This window comes from Lepidochelys kempii, chromosome 11 (genome assembly GCF_965140285.1).
Source record: "Lepidochelys kempii isolate rLepKem1 chromosome 11, rLepKem1.hap1, whole genome shotgun sequence".
Taxonomy (NCBI): Eukaryota; Metazoa; Chordata; order Testudines; family Cheloniidae; genus Lepidochelys; species Lepidochelys kempii.
The window spans coordinates 81,749,538-81,770,695 of NC_136390.1; the positions used below are offsets into that span (position 1 = coordinate 81,749,538).

At 50.7% G+C, this 21,158-nt stretch overlaps 1 protein-coding gene across 1 annotated transcript; it reads left to right on the plus strand.

The window, feature by feature from the left end:
* Positions 1-2,233: 2,233 nt before the first annotated feature.
* Positions 2,234-10,288, plus strand: LOC140895987 (E3 ubiquitin-protein ligase TRIM39). The gene is made up of 6 exons (XM_073307030.1): positions 2,234-2,620; positions 4,204-4,299; positions 5,455-5,685; positions 6,607-6,629; positions 6,718-6,821; positions 9,261-10,288. The coding sequence occupies exons 1-6, from the start codon at positions 2,234-2,236 to the stop codon at positions 9,818-9,820; spliced, it is 1,401 nt and encodes a 466-aa protein (XP_073163131.1). The 3' UTR covers positions 9,821-10,288.
* Positions 10,289-21,158: the final 10,870 nt, after the last annotated feature.

Genomic DNA, 21,158 nt, shown 5'->3' on the forward strand with positions numbered 1-21,158 from the left:
GTCCAAATTTAAGGTTATCTGAGCGAGATGTTCCCAAGATACAGTCCCTCATGTTATCTGCACACTCTGGGGGCACCCACCTTTACCCTCTTCCTAGGGCTCAAGGCGTAACCCTGTTAACTTAGGCACCCACCTTCATCCTTCCCTGGGCTCAGGGTATAACCTCACACTCTGTGGGTTTGCAGGGTCTTTTACCAGTGAAAGAGCCTTACACAGTAATATCCTACTTAACCTCTCGTTATTAACAATCACCAAAACAGAATACACACACTAGGTATATATTGCTCACCACTCCCAATAGACGAACTTTTTCTGCCGGCCAGTAAGAATCAGGTAACCTGGGAACTCCAGTTTCTGCACGATCTAGTCGGCAGGGTGTTGAGACCTGGCAGCTCTGCTCTGGGGCTGTGTCCTGGAGTTAGGTTCCAAAGAACTTCCTTTTGGATCCCAGTTTATATAGTGAAACTTGAGTCCTGCTTAGCTGTACCTTAACTAATCATTTACTAAAGTATTACAAAATAATTCGTTGACCAATCCTACCATATTGAGAAAAAATCCTCTACCCACCCAGACCCCACCACCTTAGCTCATTTACGAACTTGCAAAATTAGTAGTTATGTAATAGACATAAACAAGCAAAGAACTGAACAGAAACCATGCAGCTAAACAATAGAGAAGCAGGGACCATAACGGCAAAACAATAAAGAAATGGAGGTTTCACACCTACAACTGTTCATAAGTGATTACTTGCCAAACAGGATGCTGTCAAACAAGGTTTTCTTTAAACGTCTTAAGATCTGTTTCTTTATCTGGTGACGGTGGGTGCTCTTAGGGCAGGATCACTTCCCTAACAGCCCCAAATCACATGTTTTAATGTAATTTTGATAGAATGTGAGGATGTGACTTCCTGCTTTCTCCTAATCTGGCTGCAAAAAAAGACCTCAGAACATACACCTGCTCCAAAAAAGGGATAGGGACATTTCCCGCTCGCTTCTTAGATTTTTGCACAAACGTACGGCTCTACCTTTGGCTCTGAACTGCCCCACGTGGATCTCAGCTGATCAGGATTGAGCTCAGGTAACGTCCAGCACCCACGGCCCCTTTGGGGAAGCAATCCTGGAGTTGTTAGGAGGGGTTAGCGTTAGCTCCAATCGCCAGCTCCAGTCTGCCTGACACACTGGCTGCTGCTCTGTGGCCGACAAGTGTGTGTAGAAGCACAGCTGACATCGGTCACGGGGTAGCTCAAGGCACCGTGCTGTATAGACCAGAGACCAGAGGTGACAGTAAGCTGGTACGCTCCGTACCGTACTGGGGCTGCCCGGCTTCCCCAGGCGGCAATTTAAAGGGCCTGGGGCTTCCAGCCGCGGCTGGAGCCACAGGCCCTTTAAATAGCCCCTGGAGCCCTGCTGCCAGAGCCCTGGAGTAGCAGAGGCAGACCGGGGCGCCGGCAGCGGTTTAAAGGGCCTGGAGCAGGTGCAGCGGCCGAGCCCTGGGCCCTTTAAACTGCTGCTGTAGCCCCCAGCTGCCGCTGCTACCCTAGCGGAGGAGGGCACTTACTGGTACAGGGCAGGTCGGGGCTGGCTCTGACCCCCCCATTCTTGGCCCTTCCGCCCAAGGCCCAGCCCCTTCCAGGGGCCAGAGCCGGCCCCAACCCAGCCCGGTATCGGTAACTCCTTATTTCTACTTTCATCCCTGCCAGAGACGGAGTTGGAGCCGGTCCCTTGACAGCGGTCTGAGGCTGTCTGACTGCTGGGCATGTTATTACTCAGTCTGCTCCAGGAAATGGGCGTTTCTTGGAAGTTTTGCCTCAAGAGCAGAGCTTTCCTCTCAAAGAGCCAATAGTTCCAAGTGCTGTAAATCCCCCTGCAGACTCAGATTACTTTAAATATTGTTGTGTCAGGTTAGGGCTGGGTTAGAGTGAGTGGTGCAAGTTGGAGTCATTTGGTCAAGGGGTTCCTCTGATATAGCTGCCCCCAACCCCAAAATAAAGAGTTAATGTTAACGAAGTGCAGTCAAATCCATCTCCATATGAGGCTCCAAAACCCTACAGAAGGTCAATAATCGTGTCTTACCTGTTCTCTTCTCTCCATCTCACCCCATTTCACTTTCCCACCTTCTCTGTGGCACCCCCCCTTCTCCCCCCCCTCCTCCTGTTCTCACCTTATTCTGGGCATGTGAAGAGCTGATTCAGGCAGCAAGGGGACCGCCCATCAACAAGACACAGAAGACAGCCATGGCCTCAGCAGCGCCCATAGGGAAAGCGTTAGAAGAAGCCACTTGCTCCATCTGCCTGGAGTATCTGACGGTGCCAGTGACCATAGACTGTGGGCACAACTTCTGCCAAGCCTGCATCACCCAGTACTGTGAGCAAAGGAAGCCTGAATCAGGCACACAGTTCCCCTGTCCTGAGTGCCGAGCGCTGTTCCAGAAAGGGAATTTCAGGCCAAACAGGCAGCTGGCCAATATTGTAGAGAGCATCAAACCACTGAGGTTACAGCCTGAGAAAGCTCAGAATGAAAATCTGTGTGAGACACACAAGGAAAAACTCCAGCTTTTCTGTAAGGAGGACGGAAAAGCCATCTATGTGGTCCCCATAGAGGAAGTTGCCCAGAGTTATAAGGTAGGAATCACTGCTGCTCTTGCTGAAGGAACCCCTTAAATGCCCCATTGTGTTTCTCCAGAGCCAGCTGCTGGGAGGGGGGAGTGGGAACTCACACGACTTAAGGGAGGTGGATCCAGGGATCCAGGTGCTGCCAGGCTGGGCAGTGAGGGGTCCGTCTGGCTCCATCTCTCTGCCAGGCAGGGCTTCCAATGCGAGGTGACCACGGCCACCTTATGGCATCTGAGTGGAGGAAACCAGGACTGGTGCTCTTCCCTCGTCAGTGTGTGGGTGAGGGCTGAGGGGTTGGCTCAGACTGTGGGTTTGGGGCTTGCTTGCAACTTTGCAACATCAGGAAGGAAAGGCCTTGGATTCTCCATTTTGCAGGCATCTCCCATGGAGACCCGGGCATATCCCATTGGGGCTTTACCCAGCATGGGTGTCTATGTGTGTTATGGGGTTGGGTGAGGGAGGGTTGTTTGAAGAGGGGCCCAAAGGGGAGGGGAAGTGGAGTGTGTGAGAGCAGGAGAGGGAGGTATGTCCAGTGTGGGACATTGGGAGCTGGCCTGAGATGAATGACATCCCCCAAACAAATGACACCTGTGAGATGAGGAAATGGGGAAAGGGGAATAGAGATGGGGCTGGATCCTGGGCCCCATGGTCTGTGCTTGGTGTTGCACCATAGACACATAGATCTTCCCCCCCACGTGAGGATTCCCCTGCCCTGGTTAGCGCTAGGGGCTGCAGGGCCTGGGCTGGACTCAGTGTCTTGACACTTCAGCTAAACTCCTGCGTTCCAGAGGACTCTGAGTGCGACAGCCGGGTGGGGAAGAGTCTCCCCTGGGATCAGCGTCTCAGCCAGACCATGCCCCAGGCCCTGCAGTGCTGCCCCTGCTATCTCTGCCCAGGGCATTCTCCTGGCTTTGTTACTGAAATGTGCATTTCACACAGGACCAGATTGAGGCCACCCGAGGCCCAGGCTCCACACACTGTCACCGGGCCCTGCTATGACCCTGCCCCACTGGCAGTGGCTGTAAAAGGGACCATACACCCAAGGGCTGTCTGCTGCGGGTGGGGCCTGCAAACTTCTTTGAACAGGCAGGGCGTGTGGCTGGGGGCTCCCTCCCCTTGGGGACACTGGGGACAGGAGCGGGGGGGGTCCCCTCTCCCCTGAGAAAGAGAGATACAGGATCAGGGAATCCCCTCTCCCTGCAGTACTGTCTCTCTTTTGGTGGGTGGAAGAGCTCTCCCCTTCCTGCCACACACAGCGTCCTCTGCGGGGTTACGGTTGGCAGGTTAACACCCCCTACAGACACATGGCATTACCTTTCTGGGTGACTGGCTCAGGCTCTCTGCAGACTTAGGCAGGTGTCACTGTGTCTGTCACACTCAGGGCATGTTTCAATATTTAATTTGCAACCCGGAGGGTTTGAATCATGCATTTTTAATGGATGCCAAGAGCCTGAGGTAATCACATGACTCCAGTAGCTGGGGTCTAGACATGGTCCTATAGGGCCTCTGCTTTCACCAACCCTACCTCCTGCAGTCTTCACCCAACAGACAAGCAGACTAATGGATGTTTATCTCACACGGTGCCCCTGAAGGTGAAACTCCAGGAAGCCCTGGGCCCTCTGAGGCAGGCACTGGAGGAGGCCCTGGAGCTGACATCTAAAGAGCAGAAGAAATACATGAATTGGCAGGTGGGTGTCTGGGTTCATCCTTCCCTGAGCCCTTCCCCCTGCAGTGCTCCTGGGGATGCGGGGCTGTAAAGCTGCAGGCTGAGGTTATAACCTGCTCTGGCTGTTTGCCCTGGGACAGTGCAATGGTGCCAGGAGCAGGAAATGTCTCTGACAGGGATCCTAGTGCAGCAGCCCTGGTTGGAGGAGCAGTTCCTGGCCCATGGGTAGCAGCACAGACTCACCACAGGACTGTCCATACACCCAATCCCCACTCACTGCACCCCGACCTCTGCACCCCCCCATCTCATCCTGCACCCACCCACCCACTGTCCAGTACACGCAGACCCACTCGCTCCTCATGCAGCCAGAGCAGCCAATTGGGGGGGGGGGGGTTCAGACCCTTCTAAAGAGTGGGCAGGAGACACCCCTCGTTTGAGGGGAAATCCCCTCTGATTGGCTGCCTTTCCCCTTCCTGATAGTGAAGGGCAGCCAATCAGAGCTATGATGTATGTTGATGGACAGCCTGGTCCCTCAGCTTGTGTAGCAAGGAGAGCTCCTGCCCCTATTCCCACATGCCTCCATATGCTGACCCCCACCCATGTACCACTGTCCCTGTGCTGAGCTTTATCCAGCACCCATGTACCACTGCCTCTGTGTGTGGACCCTTATCCCACTCCCCATGATTGATCCTATCCTCCCCCAGTCTGTTCCCCCCCCCCCCGAGTCCCTGGTCCCAGCTCGCCCTTCTTACCACAGGGGTCTTCTTGGGACCTTCTGATTTCAGGGAGAGGCCAGATGATCCCATCCCAGCTTCACTGTTCAAAGGGTCACCAAGGGTGGCCACTACCTGCCCCCAATGCAGCAAGAGCACCAGGATCTACAGGAGAGGGACACGGCCCTCCCACCCTGCCCCTGAGACTCCCACCCCCAGATCAGGGGAGGGGGTGGGGGTGGAGATACAGGAGCAGCGATTGGGAGTGTGACCCAGGTACTTTTTCTCAGAAGAGCATTTTGCATTTCCCTTATGGTGATCCATTACTCTAAAGCCTCATATGGATACGTGATCATCGCAACCCAAGACTAGCAGCCCTGCTCACTAACCCCGAGGCAGACTCAGTTCAGTGTGTGCCCAGCTCTGGCTCCTGCTGTTTGTTCCTTCTCCATTTTTTACTAAAGGACAAAGTGGAGAATCGGAGACGGTCGATCACACGTGAATTTAAGAAACTGCACCAGCTTCTGAGTGAGGAAGAGCAGCTGCTCCTGCGGAGACTGGCGGAGGAGGAGAGAGAGAGTCTGCAGAGACTACAGCACAATATAACAAAGCTTTCAGAGCAGAGTGCTGCACTGATCAGTCTCATCACAGAGATGGAGGAGAAGCGTCAGCAACAGGCTGCTGAACTGCTGCAGGTGAGACTGTTAACAATCTCCCCATCCATCCTGTGGCCTTAAACTCTCTGGTCAGTGACTAGATCCCAGGAATTAGTGACCAATCCTATTTCCTGTGCCTGCTCTGACAGTTTCCCGACATGAACAGAAGCCCAGGCGTGACATCCTGTCGGTGCTGACACGCGCAGTCTATGTTGGAGAGAAACGCAGATACAGCAGGGGCTTTGCCTGTCGAATGGGTGGAGCAGAAGGAGCAAGGGGCTGATGTGGTCCCTGCTGAGCCAGCTGGAACCTGCCCCAATGCTGCTGATGAGCAGAGATTCTCAGTGGTGACAAGGGGGCGTCCAGAGGGGGGAAGCACAAGACAAAGTGAACTCTCAAATTCATGAAATGAAAGGGCCAAGACTCTCATCACTGGCCATTGGTGCTGGGGGCCTTCATCTCTGGGTGCCAGCCTGGGATACCTGGGGGCTGATATTGGGAAGGGCTGAGCACCCACACAACAGCTGAAGCAATGGGAGCTGCAGCTGCTCAGGGTGAGGATCTGGGTCCTGTCTCCTTAGATCTGCAGCAGGAAGCCGCACAGGTGTGAGGCTGGGAACAGTTTGGTGGAAAATCTGCAGGTAAGTGGCGGGACAGACAGAGGTGTGTTAGGGATTCTGCTGCTTTCCTTGTCCCAACACAGCTCCTTGTTCAATGTTCGCAGAATGTCACATCCCCCGAGTCTGTGCCATTGTCACATGACACTCAGCTCCTCTGAGAGTCAGAGCCAGGGTGACGGGGCACCTGAAATCGGTGATCACTGCTGAGTGTCCTGCAGAGAAGCGGCTGTGTTAAATATTGTGGATTCAATGTGGTAGAGAATGGAAAGTCTGAAGCCTTTTTTTGAAGGCTTTTGCACATGGTGTTAACCCAGCTCCCTGTCTTTCTGTCTCCTTTCAGGGTGTGAAAAGTACATTGATCAGGTCTGTGCCGATTTCCATTTCTCCTTCTGTTCCCATGAGCGATGTGGGTGCAGAGCAGATGAGTGATCATGGGACGTTTTCTTCACAGGAGTGAGCATGTGACACTCCAGCCACCAGAAGCCATTTCTCCTGCCCTGAAGAATGGGTATAAAATCTGCCTTGACATGAGGGAAATGCTGGCGAGATTCACTCGTGAGTGAGAGCTGCTGGCTGGGTTTCCTTTACATGTGGGTGGGGAGGAGAATTGGCATGTGTTGTGCATGGGGACAAATGGTGTAGGCCACATTGTGACCAGCAGGCTGGTGTGGCAGCAGCCCCAAAGCCAAGACCTGGCCTCCCTAAACTGGGAGAAATCCCCTTGCTAGGGTGTTGACAGTCATTCACTGCAAGTCACCGGGATCTGGGCTCCATTTCTTAGAGAGGTTTGAAGTAGAGCTGGGCAAAATGTTTTTAGTTAACTTGCCAGAAAATTATATTTCAGGTTGACTGAAACGATTTGTGAATTCATGCTGAGTTTTCTGAATAGTTTCAAATGAACTGAAAAAGGTGCTGTGGTGGGCTGCACTCCTGGGGTGGAGCCTGGAAGCTACTGGAACCACTGCCCTCCCCCGAACTATCCATCTGGGTTGGCCTCTCACACAGCTTTTGCTGATGGCGCACAGCCAGCCCCTCCTGGCCCTGTTATCACCCAACATAACAGTAGGTGGCGCCACACCCCCAGCTGAGTTACCTGAGTGCTTTACCTAAGCCATGGAGGCACCAGCCAATTTCCAAGATCCCAAGCCCTGCCCTTCTGGAGTGTAAACCCAGAATTATACCATCTTGCACTGGAGAGGGATCTGTACAGTGCAAGCTCATTAATTATTCTGCTCCCTCCTCCCTGTAGGGAAGATATGCACCAGCCTTTGTTAACAGAGCTAAGATTCCCTAACACTTTACTCAAAAACTCACACTGGCTAACATAAAACAGATTTATTAATGACAGAAAGATAGATTTTAAGTGATTATAAGTGATTACCTAGCAAATAAACAAAAATGCAATCTAAGCCTAATATACTAGACAGGATTTAAATCAAACAGTGTCTCACCCTGTTAGCAAGTACAAGCAGTTTGTAGATGTTCTATACACAGGCAGGAATCCTCTCTTCCAGCCTAGGACCAGCACTTCCCCCAGGTCAGTCTTTGTTCCTTAGGTGTTTCCGAGTGTTGAGCTGTAGAGGGAGTGAGGCCCCTTGGTGAGATCACTTCCCCCTTTTATAGTTTCTTTCATATGTCAGGAACCCCTTTGTTCCAAGCCAAGTTCCCAGCCCAATTTGTGGAAAAATACAGGTACCCAAATGGAGTTCAGTAACATTCAGTCTAGTCACATGCCCTTGCATGCTTGATGAGTCATGGCAGCCATTATCCACAGGGTGGCTGAAGCGTCCCCAGGTGAAGACAAGCCTTTTCCATGGCCTGCTGTTTTCGCTGCTGAACCATTGGCACTGTCTAGCTTTTTAATTGTTGTACCTGAAAGGCTAGTTGTGGGTGTTACCCAGAGCACGCACATTTGAAATACAGATACATAGTCAATATTCATAACATGAGAGATAAAAATGTTACATGCACACAAATAGGTTAATCATATTCAGCAAATCATAACTTTTCCATATACACCTCACATGGCACATTTTGTACAAGATGTAGCATAAAGTGTAAAGTGGGACTGGCAGCCCGTGCAGCTTATCCTAGATGGAGGAGGCAGTAAGTGGGGTAAAGGCCCCTCCCCTCCTCACTGCCCCAGCCTCATTAGCAACAGCCCCTGTTCCCCCAATGCCCAGTTACAGTTCCCAGCACCCCCCTCTACCCTGCCCAGTCATCCTTCCCATGCCCTGGGGGAGAGGCCGGGTTGAGCAAGGGAAGGGCCTGGTTGTGGGGTTTGCCTGGCTGGAAGGTGATGCCCATCGGGCCAGCATGGAGAGTCCCTGCTGCACCCCCTGGGGCAGGACTGCCCATCCAGTGTGTGTGGGGACAGCGCCGACCTATGCTTAGTAACAAACCAGCCACACATGGCCTCAAAGCAATAGAGCTTCCCTGGGGCCTGGCCCTTCCATTGCTCCCCTCTGCACCCTAGGCACCCACCTCTCTCCTCATTCCCTCTACCCCTCCCCTTCCCCCTGCCCCCTCCAATACCAGCCAGTCCCTTCCTCCTACACTGTGGCACTCTTACGCTCCCCCTTTCCTACTCCCTTTGACACTCCCAATGCCTGCTTTTCCTGCATTGGTTCCAGGGCCACCCCTCATCCTCCAATGCCTGCCCCTCCCCACACCCTTGGTTCCCCCAAGCCTGATCCTCCTCTTCTCTTTGCTTTCCCAGCCTAGTATCTGCCCTCTGGGGCCTGCCCCTCCCCTACCCCCACTGATATCTCCCCTTTGTCCTGCCCTTCCCCTCTAACCCCACTGACACACACACACACGCACTCACATGCCAGTATTCTCCTCAAGTTCTTTCCCGTGGGTGGACAAGGCCCTAACTCCCCTTTAAGGCAACAACACCCCGACACAGCGATTAACTGGGACACAGGTTAATTTCCCTTAGATCTTAGTGACCAGCCCCTGCCCTCAGCACTAACTCTGTGACTTTCTCCCCAGTGGGCGTGACTCTGGATCCAGACACGGCTCATCCCAACCTTGTTCTGTCTCAGGATAGGAAACGTGTGATACGCAAAACCAAACGACAAAATCTGCCCAATAATCCTGAGAGATTTGATCCCTGTGTTTTTGTCCTGGGTGCTGAGGGATTCACAGGAGGGAGGCATTACTGGGAGGTGGAGGTGGGAGACAAGACTGGATGGACTCTGGGGATTTGTAAGGAGTCTGTGAGCAGGAAGAGTCCAGATCACCTGTTGCCTAAAAATGGATACTGGACTATGTGTCTGAGAGATGGGGAATATGAGGCCCTCACCTTCCCCGCAACCCCCCTCCATGTGGGCATCAAGCCCAGCCAGGTTGGGATTTTCCTGGACTATAAGGCAGGCGAGGTCTCATTTTACAATGTGACTGACAGATCCCATCTCTTCACTTTCACTGACACCTTCTTTGGAACAGTCCGTCCTTTCTTCAGTCCCTGTGCCAATGCTGGAGGTAAAAATGCAGCTCCCCTCATAATCTGCTCAGTCCCAGCTCAGGCCAGAGGGAATCCTGGTCCCTGAAGGTGACACCTAAGCTGGCCACTCACACATTGCTGGAATACCAGACTTCCTGACACTTCTGGAAACAGCCTGCTTCTGCCCCCCCTGGTGTGATGGTGAAAAGGACATCAGCTTCCCCCCACTTCCCACCCTCACTCCTTTCACTTTCCAGAACCCAGCCTCTGATGTGGGGGAGAGGAGATAGGGGTGCAGGCATGAGGGGATGGGGTGCAGGCTGCTGGGCTGTGTAGGATCCAGGGCAGGGAGGAGTTTGTAGAAGCAGGAATGGAAAAGCCCAGATCACAAGAGGCAGGCTGGGCGGAGGCAGTTGTAATGAGGGGGTAGGGGAGAGAGGCCCAAGGAGGAAGAGCCCCTGGCAGAAGTGACAGAGGGGAGGAGAGGAGCCCAGTGAGTGCGATGGGGCCAGTGAGCGGTAGGTACATCCCAGCATTTCCTGGCCTGGGGGAGTCTCTGCCCATGGAGGGGAGCGAAGCGGCCACAGGGGTGGTGCGGGGGCAGGAGTAAGAGCGCCGGGGCCCTGCTGTAGAGGCTGCTCTGCGCTGCAGACTCAGCAATGGGGGGGAGCTGGTCCCAGAGCGATGGAGGGAGAGGTGGGGAGAGCTGGGGAGGGGATTCGGTGGCTGGGCAGGGGAAGGGGAGTGAGAGCCCAGCCCCAGGGCGGTGTGAGCGAGGGCCCGGGCTGGGCGAATGGCACCCACTTGCTGGGAGGAGCAAGCTTTTTCCCCCCTTCCAATTTTTTGCTCCTCCCTTGTGCATTGTGACAAACGGCTCCCAGCACGGGGCAACACTGGCGAGAAATACTCAGATACCGCTAACGGATTTCTGCTCCTCCCTTGTGCATTGTGACAAATGGCTCCCAGAACGGGGCAACGCTGGTGAGAAATACTCAGATACCACCACTAATGGGCTTTTGCTGCCCCGTCACAGTTTGTTCCCCCTTTTACCCATCCCCTTGTCCAGGGGTTGCAGATTGTGATGGACAGGAATCATTCACTCCTGTCAGACTTTCTACCCACGTAACAGCTCAATTTTAAATACTGAGAGAAAGAAAAAAAGAGATTTTTCTGATTTAGAAAATGCTATGATTGTAACAAGGTGTACATACGAGAATATTTTAATTTACATTTCAACAGTATTTCAAAAACATGCCTCTAAACACACTCTTAGAAATGGAATTAGCACGTATTGTTTGAATGTTCATTGACAAGTACATTAAAATTTAACTTCTCTAAATAGCTGATTTTTGTTGTTGTTTTAACTGTTATTTCAAGAAATCCCAAATATTTATTGTTACAAAATAATTATAAAACTGTCAGACCAGTTTATTCAATTCTACGTACAGCACAATGTTCACGGGTTATAAACATCACTACACACGCGCTCAGGCAGCTCTTCCTTTCGCCCACCAGGGGCCGATGTGGCACGACAACAGCTGGCTGCTGTCATCAGAGCAGCCTCTGGCGGAGCCAGGCTCAGGGGCAGAGGGGGGCCACACAGGGCTGCTGAGGGGCCACAGGCTGGGGTTCAGAAGGGCTAGTTGTGGGGACAGACTGGGGCGTGGGCTCAGGAGCTAGTAGGATGACAGCACTGAGCTAGGGTCTGAGTGGGTGGGGGGCTCCATATGCGGATGGAGGGTAGGGTGAGTGATGGGGCACATGGGGATGGAGGGAAGGGTGAGTGACGGGACACATGAGGAGGGGGAACGGGATGCAGGGATGGGGCAGATGTGCCTGACTGAATGGGAGAGGCTCGGGGTCAGCCAGAGTCTGCAGGGGGGAGGTTCCCCAACTCCCTAACAATCCCTCCCCCCCAAAAGAAGCTGTTCCAGGCTTCTCCCACCCACACTCAACAACCCTCCAGATTCACTCCCAGGCTTCTTCCCTCTCCCTCAGCTCGTCCGTTACCCTGACTCCCGCAAGCCTTTGCATGGCTTCTGAGGGGTGCGGGAAATACGTTTCTGTATTGTAGTTTAAATGAATTAGTACTCAACTGTCATAAATATAAAGGGAAGGGTAAACCCCTTTAAAATCCCTCCTGGCCAGAGGAAAAATCCTCTCACCTGTAAAGGGTTAAGAAGCTAAAGGTAACCTCGCTGGCACCTGACCAAAATGACCAATGAGGAGACAAGATACTTTCAAAAGCTGGGAGGAGGGAGAAAAACAAAGGGTCTGTGTCTGTCTGTGTGATGTTTTTGCCGGAGACAGAACAGGAATGGAGTCTTAGAATTTAGTAAGTAATCTAGCTAGGTGTGTGTTAGATTATGATTTCTTTAAATGGCTGAGAAAATAGCTTTGCTGAATAGAATGAATATTCCTGTCTGTGTGTCTTTTTTGTAACTTAAGGTTATGCCTAGAGGGATTCTCTATGTTTAAATCTAATTACCTTGTAAGGTATCTACCATCCTGATTTTACAGAGGTGATTCCTTTTTTACTTCTATTAAAAGTCTTCTTGTAAGAAAACTGAATGCTTTTTCATTGTTCTAAGATCCAAGGGTTTGGGTCTGTGGTCACCTATGCAAATTGGTGAGGATTTTTACCAAACCTTCCCCAGGAAGTGGGGTGCAAGGGTTGGGAGGATTTTGGGGGGAAAGACTTGTCCAAACTACGTTTTTTCAGGAACCCAGATAAAGTTTGGTGGTGGCAGCGGAAGTCCAAGGGCAAAGGATAAAATTAGTTTGTACCTTGGGGAAGTTTTAACCTAAGCTGGTAAAAGTAAGCTTAGGAGGTTTTCATGCAGGTCCCCACATCTGTACCCAAGAGTTCAGAGTGGGGAAGGAACCTTGACATCAACGTTCTGTACTAATACGCCTAGTAAAGAATCTATTAGTCAATAAAAAAATTGCTGAATCTTTTTATTTGTATTGTTACAGACATACTTGTTGACAGGTATTTTGAAATAAATTACCACTTATTTCTCCTGCTGCCTCCCCTTTTTCCTCCCCTTCCATCTCCTTCCCCCTCTGCCCAGGAGTCGGTCCCTGGGGGTGTTTGCTGTCCTGGAGGGGCTGTTGGTGCAGAGTCACTTTCCTGCCTGGCCCCAGACCTTTCCCCCGGGGCTCCCCTCACCTGCAGGCTCCGGCCTCGGGGCTGGTGCAGGCAGAGCCTGAGGCTTGGACAGACCCCACTAGGGAGCAGCAGTGGCTCGGCCCAGGCTCCCAGCTCACAATGGAGGCGGCTGGAGCAGCCTCTAACCCAGGCAGCTCATCCGCTGGAGGGAAGGGCCAGGGGAGACTCTGCAGGAAATTTCCCACGCTGTTGAGCTGTCACGGGGCAGGCTGGAGCGAGCGGGCCATGCCCAGTAACAGCTGCTGACGCTGCTGCTCTCACTTGCCATCAGACTCTCCTCCCCGCTGAGGGCTGCAGAGGGGCCTGGTTTGTAGCAGGGGGAGGAATGGGGAGAATCTGTGCAGGGACCAAAACATGGCCAGAGGCAGGTGGAACAGGTGGTGGTGGCAGGGGAAGGGAGAGAACCAGGGAGAAGGCGCAAGAAACCAGGTTAGTGTAGGGGGAGATGCGCTGCCAGACAGGGGCAGAGGGGGAAACACCGGGATAGGGAGGGGCAGAGGGGCTATGAGTTACTACAATGGGATGAGCCATCTGCTGTGGTTGCCAAAATAGGACATGGGGGCAGAGGCTGGTGTTCCTGGCTGGCCCATTGCAGCACCCCCCTCCCCAGGGCTGTGGTGTTAAAACACATTGCCCTATATGTCTTGTTACATAATAATTCATGGTCACTGTATGTGGGTGTGATCTGCTGTGCCGATGCCTGACAGTTACTCTGTTTCCTATAAGCCACTGTGAATGCAACTTCACTCCATTTTATTTGTTTATTTTTAATTCCTTTTTAAAAGCAGTGTTTTGGTTACTCCTGCTTTTCTTAGCACGCCTTGGTTAACACTATGCACATGGGTGTTGTGCTGCTTAGTGTATGGTTTTAATAATAAATAATCACATAAAATAGTAATTGATGTTACTATTAAGCAATCACTCCCAGTGTTTGTAGCGGAACAAGGTCCCTCACCAAAGGCTCTTACTTAAATTAAGTTGTCATGGGATAAGAGGGATGATCCTTTCATGGATTGAGAACTGGTTAAAAGACAGGGAACAAAGGGTTGGAATAAATAGTAAATTTTCAGAATGGAGAGGGGTAACTAGTGGTGTTCCCCAAGGGTCAGTCCTAGGACCAATCCTATTCAACTTATTCATAAATGATCTGGAGAAAGGGGTAAACAGTGAGGTGGCAAAGGTTGCAGAAGATACTGAACTGCTCAAGATAGTTAAGACCAAAGCAGACTGTGAAGAACTTCAAAAAGATCTCACAAAACTAAGTGATTGAGCAACAAAATGGCAAATGAAATGTAATGTGGATAAATGTAAAGTAATGCACATTGGAAAAAATAACCCCAACTATACATACAGTGGAAGGAAAAGGCCTGGGTAGAGACCGTCAAATCGTGGAAGTCAACGAATGGCTATGCAGGTGGTGTCGGAGAGAAGACTTTGGATTCTTTGGCCATGGGATGGTGTTCCAAGAAGGAGGAGTGCTAGGCAGAGACAGGCTCCACCTAACAAAGAGAGGGAAGAGCATCTTCGCAAGCAGGCTGGCTAACCTAGTGAGGAGGGCTTTAAACTAGGTTCACTGGCAGAAGGAGACCAAAGTCCTGAGATAAGTGGGATACCAGGAGGAAGCACGAGCAGGAATGCGTGAGAGGGCAGGGCTCCTGCCTCATACTGAGAAAGAGGGACGATCAGCGAGTTATCTCAAGTGCCTATACTCAAATGCACGAAGCCTGGGAAACAAGTAGGGAGAACTGGAAGACCTGGCACAGTCAAGGAATTAGGATGTGATTGGAATAATAGAGACTTGGTGGGATAACTCACATGACTGGAGTACTGTCATGGATGGATATAAACTGTTCAGGAGGGACAGGCAGGGCAGAAAAGGTGGGAGAGTTGCACTGTATGTAAGGGAGCAGTATGACTGCTCAGAGCTCAAGTACGAAACTGCAGAAAAAACTGAGAGTCTCTGGATTAAGTTTAGAAGTGTGAGCAACAAGGGTGATGTCATGGTGGGAGTCTGCTATAGACCACTGGACCAGGGGGATGAGGTGGATGAGGCTTTCTTCCGGCAACTCACGGAAGTTACTAGATCGCAGACCCTGGTTCTCATGGGAGACTTCAATCACCCTGATATCTGCTGGGAGAGCAATACAGCGGTGCACAGACAATCCAGAAAGTTTTTGGAAAGTGTAGGGGACAATTTCCTGGTGCAAGTGCTGGAGGAACCAACTGGGGCAGAGCTCTTCTTGACCTGCTGCTCACAAACCGGGAAGAATTAGTAGGGGAAGCTAAAGTGGATGGGAACCTGGGAGGCAGTGACCATGAGATGGTTGAGTTCAGGATCCTGACACAGGGAAGAAAGGAGAGCAGCAGAATACGGATCCTGGACTTCAGAAAAGCAGACTTTGACTCCCTCAGGGAACAGATGGGCAGGATCCCCTGGGAGAATAACATGAGGGGGAAAGGAGTCCAGGAGAGCTGGCTGTATTTTAAAGAATCCTTATTGAGGTTACAGGGACAAACCATCCCGATGTGTAGAAAGAATAGTAAATATGGCAGGCGACCAGCTTGGCTTAACAGTGAAATCCTTGCTGATCTTAAACACAAAAAAGAAGCTTACAAGAAGTGGAAGATTGGACAAATGACCAGGGAAGAGTACAAAAATATTGCTTGGGCATGCAGGAGTGAAATCAGGAAGGCCAAATCACACCTGTAGTTGCAGCTAGCAAGAGATGTTAAGAGTAACAAGAAGGGTTTCTTCAGGTACATTAGCAACAAGAAGAAAGTCAAGGTAGGTGTGGGCCCCTTACTGAATGAGGGAGGCAACCTAGTGACAGAGGATGTGGAAAAAGCTAATGTACTCAACACTTTTTTTGCCTCTGTCTTCACGAACAAGGTCAGCTCCCAGATTACTGCACTGGGCAGTGCAGCATGGGGAGGAGATGACCAGCCCTCTGTGGAGAAAGAAGTGGTTCGGTACTATTTAGAAAAGCTGGATGAGCACAAGTCCATGGGGCCGGATGCGCTGCATCCGAGAGTGCTAAAGGAGTTGGCAGATGTGATTGCAGAGCCATTGGCCATTATCTTTGAAAACTCATGGCGATCGGGGGAAGTCCTGGACGACTGGAAAAAGGCTAATGTAATGCCCATCTTTAAAAAAGGGAAGAAGGAGGATCTTGGGAACTACAGGCCAGTCAGCCTAACCTCAGTCCCTGGAAAAATCATGGAGCAGGTCCTCAAGGAATCAATTCTGAAGCACTTAGAGGAGAGGAAAGTGATCAGGAACAGTCAGCATGGATTCACCAAGGGAAAGTCATGCCTGACTGATCTAATTGCCTTCTATGATGAGATAACTGGCTCTGTGGATGAGGGGAAAGCAGTGGACGTGTTGTTCCTTGACTTTAGCAAAGCTTTTGACATGGTCTCCCACAGTATTCTTGCCAGCAAGTTAAAGAAGTATGGGCTGAATGAATGGACTATAAGGTGGATAGAAAGTTGGCTAGATTGTCAGGCTCAAAGAATAGTGATCAATGGCTTGATGTCTAGTTGGCAGCCGGTATCAAGTGGAGTGCCCCAAGGGTCGGTCCTCAGGCCAGTTTTGTTCAATATCTTCATAAATGATCTGGAGGATGGTGTGGATTGCACCCTCAGCAAGTTTGCAGATGACACTAAACTGGGAGGAGAGGTAGATATGCTGGAGAGTAGGGATAGGATACAGAGGGCCCTAGACAAATTAGAGGATTGGGCCAAAAGAAATCTGATGAGGTTTAACAAGGACAAGTGCAGAGTCCTGCACTTAGGACGGAAGAATCCCATGCATCGCTACAGACTAGGGACCGAATGGCTCGGCAGCAGTTCGGCAGAAAAGGACGTAGGGGTTACAGTGAACAAGAAGCTGGATATGAGTCAACAGTATGCCCTTGTTGTCAAAAAGGCCAATGGCATTTTGGGATGTATATGTAGGGGCATTGCCAGGAGATCGAGGGACGTGATCATTCCCCTCTATTTGACATTGGTGAGGCCTCATCTGGAGTAATGTGTCCAGTTTTGGGCCCCACACTACAAGAAGGATGTGGCAAAATTGGAAAGAGTCCAGAGGAGGGCAACAAAAATGATTAGGGGACTGGAACACAGGACTTATGAGGAGCGGCTGAGGGAACTGGGATTGTTTAGCCTGCGGAAGAGAAGAATGAGGGGGGATTTGATAGCTGCTTTCAACTACCTGAAAGGGGTTTCCAAGGAGGATAGATCTAGACTGTTCTCAGTGGTAGATGATGACAGAACAAGGAGTAATGGTCTCAAGTTGCAGTGGGGGAGGTTTAGGCTGGATATTAGGAAAAGCTTTTTCACTAGGAGGGTGGTGAAACACTGGAATGTATTACCTAGGGAGGTGGTGGAATCTCCTTCTTTAGAAGTTTTTAAGGTCAGGCTTGACAAAACCCTGGCTGGGATGATTTAGTTGGGGATTGGTCCTGCTTTGAGCAGGGGTTTGGACTAGATGACCTCCTGAGGTCCCTTCCAACCCTGATATTCTATGATGGGGGCTAATTTAGCTACAACAAATCGGGAGAAAGATTTTGGAGTCATCGTGGATAGTTCTCTGAAGATGTCCACGCAGTGTGCAGCGTCAGTCAAAAAATCAAACGGGATGTTAGGAATCATTAAAAAAGGGATAGAGAATAAGATGGAGAATATCTTATCTATACTTACACCAAGACAAGGAATACAGGGAATGAACTGGAAGCATTAGCACATTAGCTAAATTATGACTTAATTGGCATCACAGAGACATGGTGGGATAAATCTCATGTCTGGAATATCAGCAAAGAGGAGTACAGCTTGTTCAGGAAGGACAGGTGGGGGAAAAGGGATGTGGTGTTACGTTATACATCAAGAATCTATTCACTTGTTCTGAGGTCTAGAAGGAGATGAGAGGTAGCTCATTTGAAAGTCTTTGTGTGTAAGGACCAAAGGCGCCGGAAAAGGGGAGGGGACAGCAGAGGCCACCGCCGTGTGTGTGTGTGTGGGGGGAATGGCCCCCGCACTCCCCCACACTCATACACGCGTCACCCCTGCCCACAGTGCCACTGGCAGGATATGCGGAGGTACAGCCAGGGAGCACTGTGGAGAGTAGGCACTGCAGGAAGTACCGCCCAAGAGACCCAGAGTGACAGTACCCTGCAGCCCTCAGGGTGGACAGGTGTCCCTACTTAATCCAGGAAGATATCTGGGCAACCACATAGATCTTGGTCTGCTACATCTCCTGATTCCAGCCTAACTTTGACCCTGACTCATGATCCTAACCCGATACTGCCTCTGGTCTCTGACCCAGCCTGACCCGGACTCTTTTTTATGGAACTTGGCTTTGTGATTCCTCTAACATTGACCCAGTGACTCTCTTCCCTGGTAGGCAGACCTCATTCCAGCTGTGTTTTGTAGGCAAGACTGCCTATGCTCTGATCCCTTACAATGGGTTAAGATAAAAGTGTGGGGGGGAACAGAAGCTATGTCATGATAGGGGTCTATTAGTGACCCCCAAATCAGGAGAAGGAGGTAGGTGTGGCATTTCTAGAACAAATAACAGAAATATACAAAACATAAGACCTAGTAGTAATGAGAGGCTTTAGCAGATACCTGTTGGAAAAGAAATACAGCAAAACATAAATGGTTCCTATATGTTTTTGGAATGTATCCGGGAGAACCTTTTGTTTCTGAAGGTGAAGAAAGTAACCAAGGGAGTAGCCATTTTCAACATGATTCTGACTAATGGGGTGGAAGGAATTGGTCGTGAATCTGAAGGTTGGAGGCAGTTTGGGTGAAAGTGGCCCTGTAATGCCAGATGCCATGATTGGAAGGGAAGGAAGGAGTGAGAGTAGCAGAACAAGGACAATGACCTTTAACGAACTCAGCGAGCTGGCAGCTAAGATCCCACGGGAAGAAAATCTATGGGAAAAAGGAGTTCAGAAGAGCTGGCAGCGTGTCAAAGAGACACTAATAAAGGTCCAGCCCAACAGCAAGCTCTCCTGATATGAAGGACAGATAGGAAGAATAGTAAGAGGCCCATATGGCTCCATCAGGAGCTTTGTAATGACCTGCAAACCAAAAGGGAATCCTATAAAATGTGGAAACATGGACAAGTTGCTCGGAATGAGTCCAGATGACTAGCACAAGCACATAGGGACAAAATGAGAAAGGCGAAGTCAGAAAATTAGCTGCACCTAGCTAGGGACAGAAAAGGCAGTAAGACGAGGTTCTGTAAATAGGTTAGGAGCAAGAGAAAGAGGAAGGAAAGTGCAGGCCCCTTACTTAGCAAAGGAACAGGGCTAATAACTGACAACCTCAAGAAGGCTGAGTGTCAGGAATCAGACCCAGTCTCTGGGCAACCTAATGAGCACAGCTGGCCGGCAGTAGGCTGCTTGGCTGGCTACAGGACCGGATTGGTTGGAAGAGTCAGCAGAGCAGTTCTTAAGCCCAGCAGCAGCAGTTCAAAGGCTGCTCAAAGCGTCACCCATGTCTGTGATAGCACCTGCCCCTGCCTTGGCCCCAGCCTTGCCCCTTATTTGCCTCATTCCAGCTAACCCAGTTCTGACTTCTCAACTCAGATTCCTGATCTCTGACATCAGCGCTGATCCCCGACTCTGGCATCAAGGCTCTGACTCCAGTTTTGACCATGGGCTCTGATGCCTGGTTACTGACCCCTGCTCTGACCTCTAGGCATGATTGCCCATTGTGACAGATTTCTGTTACCAATCTGCCTGAAGCATCAGGTGATCAGTCTAAGGCCACAGGGAGGAGATAACGGAACCCAGCAAGGGTCTACATTTTAAAGCTTTATTGATAAAATAATAAAATAACAGCGTAGAGTACTGGAAATGCTTCCATGTCACTCAAAGGAAGGAAGGAAGCGTTAGTGCTCCAAGCCCTAACCCACTTTCATAGAATCATAGAATATCAGGGTTGGAAGGGACCTCAGGAGGTCATCTAGTCCAACCCCCTGCTCAAAGCAGGACCAATCCCCAATTAAATCATACTCATAAATGCCCCACCCAAAGCTGGCCAAGCCTGGGTGTGACGTAAGAAGAATAGGGGGGGAAGGGTGGACGGGAGTGCTGTCCTGGGCCCAGGTCGTCCGAGGATCAGCTGTGATCTCCAAATTGCTCCAGCTCTCGGGAGGGTTTTAAGTCCTGGGTACCTTGGGAGGGGGGATGCTTCGTTCAGGGACCCCTGCTCCTGGTGCCCTCTGTGCCAGTCCAAACCTGCTTTTCATGGTGTCTTCAGCTTTCTCAAAACACCCTGGCTCCAGGGACGCAAGACTCAGCTCCCCCTCTTGCTGTCTTGCTGGTGTTTTCAATCTTTGCAGTCTTAGACCTTGTTTTCTTCTTTGCTGGCCTCACTTGCCTCGTTTGTTATGGACTGGCTCTGCAGGTCTGTTAAGTTGAATCTCCTTTTCTCATGGCTGGTCGGTGAATTCCGGGCCCCCTCTTTCTTGGCAAGCAGCCGAAAGCCAGATGTGTGCCGTGGCCTTGAGCTGGCTGGAGTCAGCGTCTTATCTTCGGGCCTAGCATGAGCGTGGAGTTAACCCGTTCTCTGCTCTCTTCCCCCCACCCACCCACCCCCTGGCCTCTTGCAACCTGCAAAGGAATCCTCCATTCCACACTCACTCAGACCTTTGACCCTTTCCAAAATATCCTGCAATGCTTGCAACAGCGTTAGCAATATACAAAGCCTATCTGCCTTCCCCAGGGGACCCTTTGAGGGAGGGGGTCATCGGGGTGTGACACCATGTCCCGGTCACTGACACTGAGGTGTTTAATGCCTATTTAGCTTCATTCTTCACTAAAAAAGTCAATTATGACCAGGTACTCAACACAATTCATATTCACAACAAGGGGGAAGGAGCCCAGCCAAAATAGGGAAAGAACAGGTTAAAGAATATTTAGGTAAATTTGATGTATTCATGTTGGTGGAGCCTGATGAAATTCCCCTGAGGGCACTTAAGGAACTAGCTGACGGGCTGTCAGACCCGCTAACAGAGCCGTCCCATCCACAGGTCGGTTTGAGCAGGGGCGACTCTAGGCATACCTCCCAACATTTTTGAAAATTTAATTGGCTTTATTGCCCCCCCACCCCATGAATCACTTTACTGAGTGAAAGGTTTCAGAGTAGCAGCCGTGTTAGTCTGTATTTGCAAAAAGAAAAGGAGTACTTGTGGCACCTTAGAGACTAACAAATTTATTTGAGCACAAGCTTTCATGAGCATCCAATGAAGTGAGCTGTA

Excerpts from the sequence above, each read along its gene's own strand:
- LOC140895987 (XM_073307030.1), top strand. The coding sequence starts at position 2,234 with ATGGCCTCAGCAGCGCCCATAGGGAAAGCGTTAGAAGAAGCCACTTGC. Across the intron at positions 4,300-5,454 it reads AGAAATACATGAATTGGCAG|GACAAAGTGGAGAATCGGAG; the intron begins GTGGGTGTCTGG and ends TTTTTACTAAAG. Across the intron at positions 6,822-9,260 it reads AATGCTGGCGAGATTCACTC|TGGGCGTGACTCTGGATCCA; the intron begins GTGAGTGAGAGC and ends CTTTCTCCCCAG.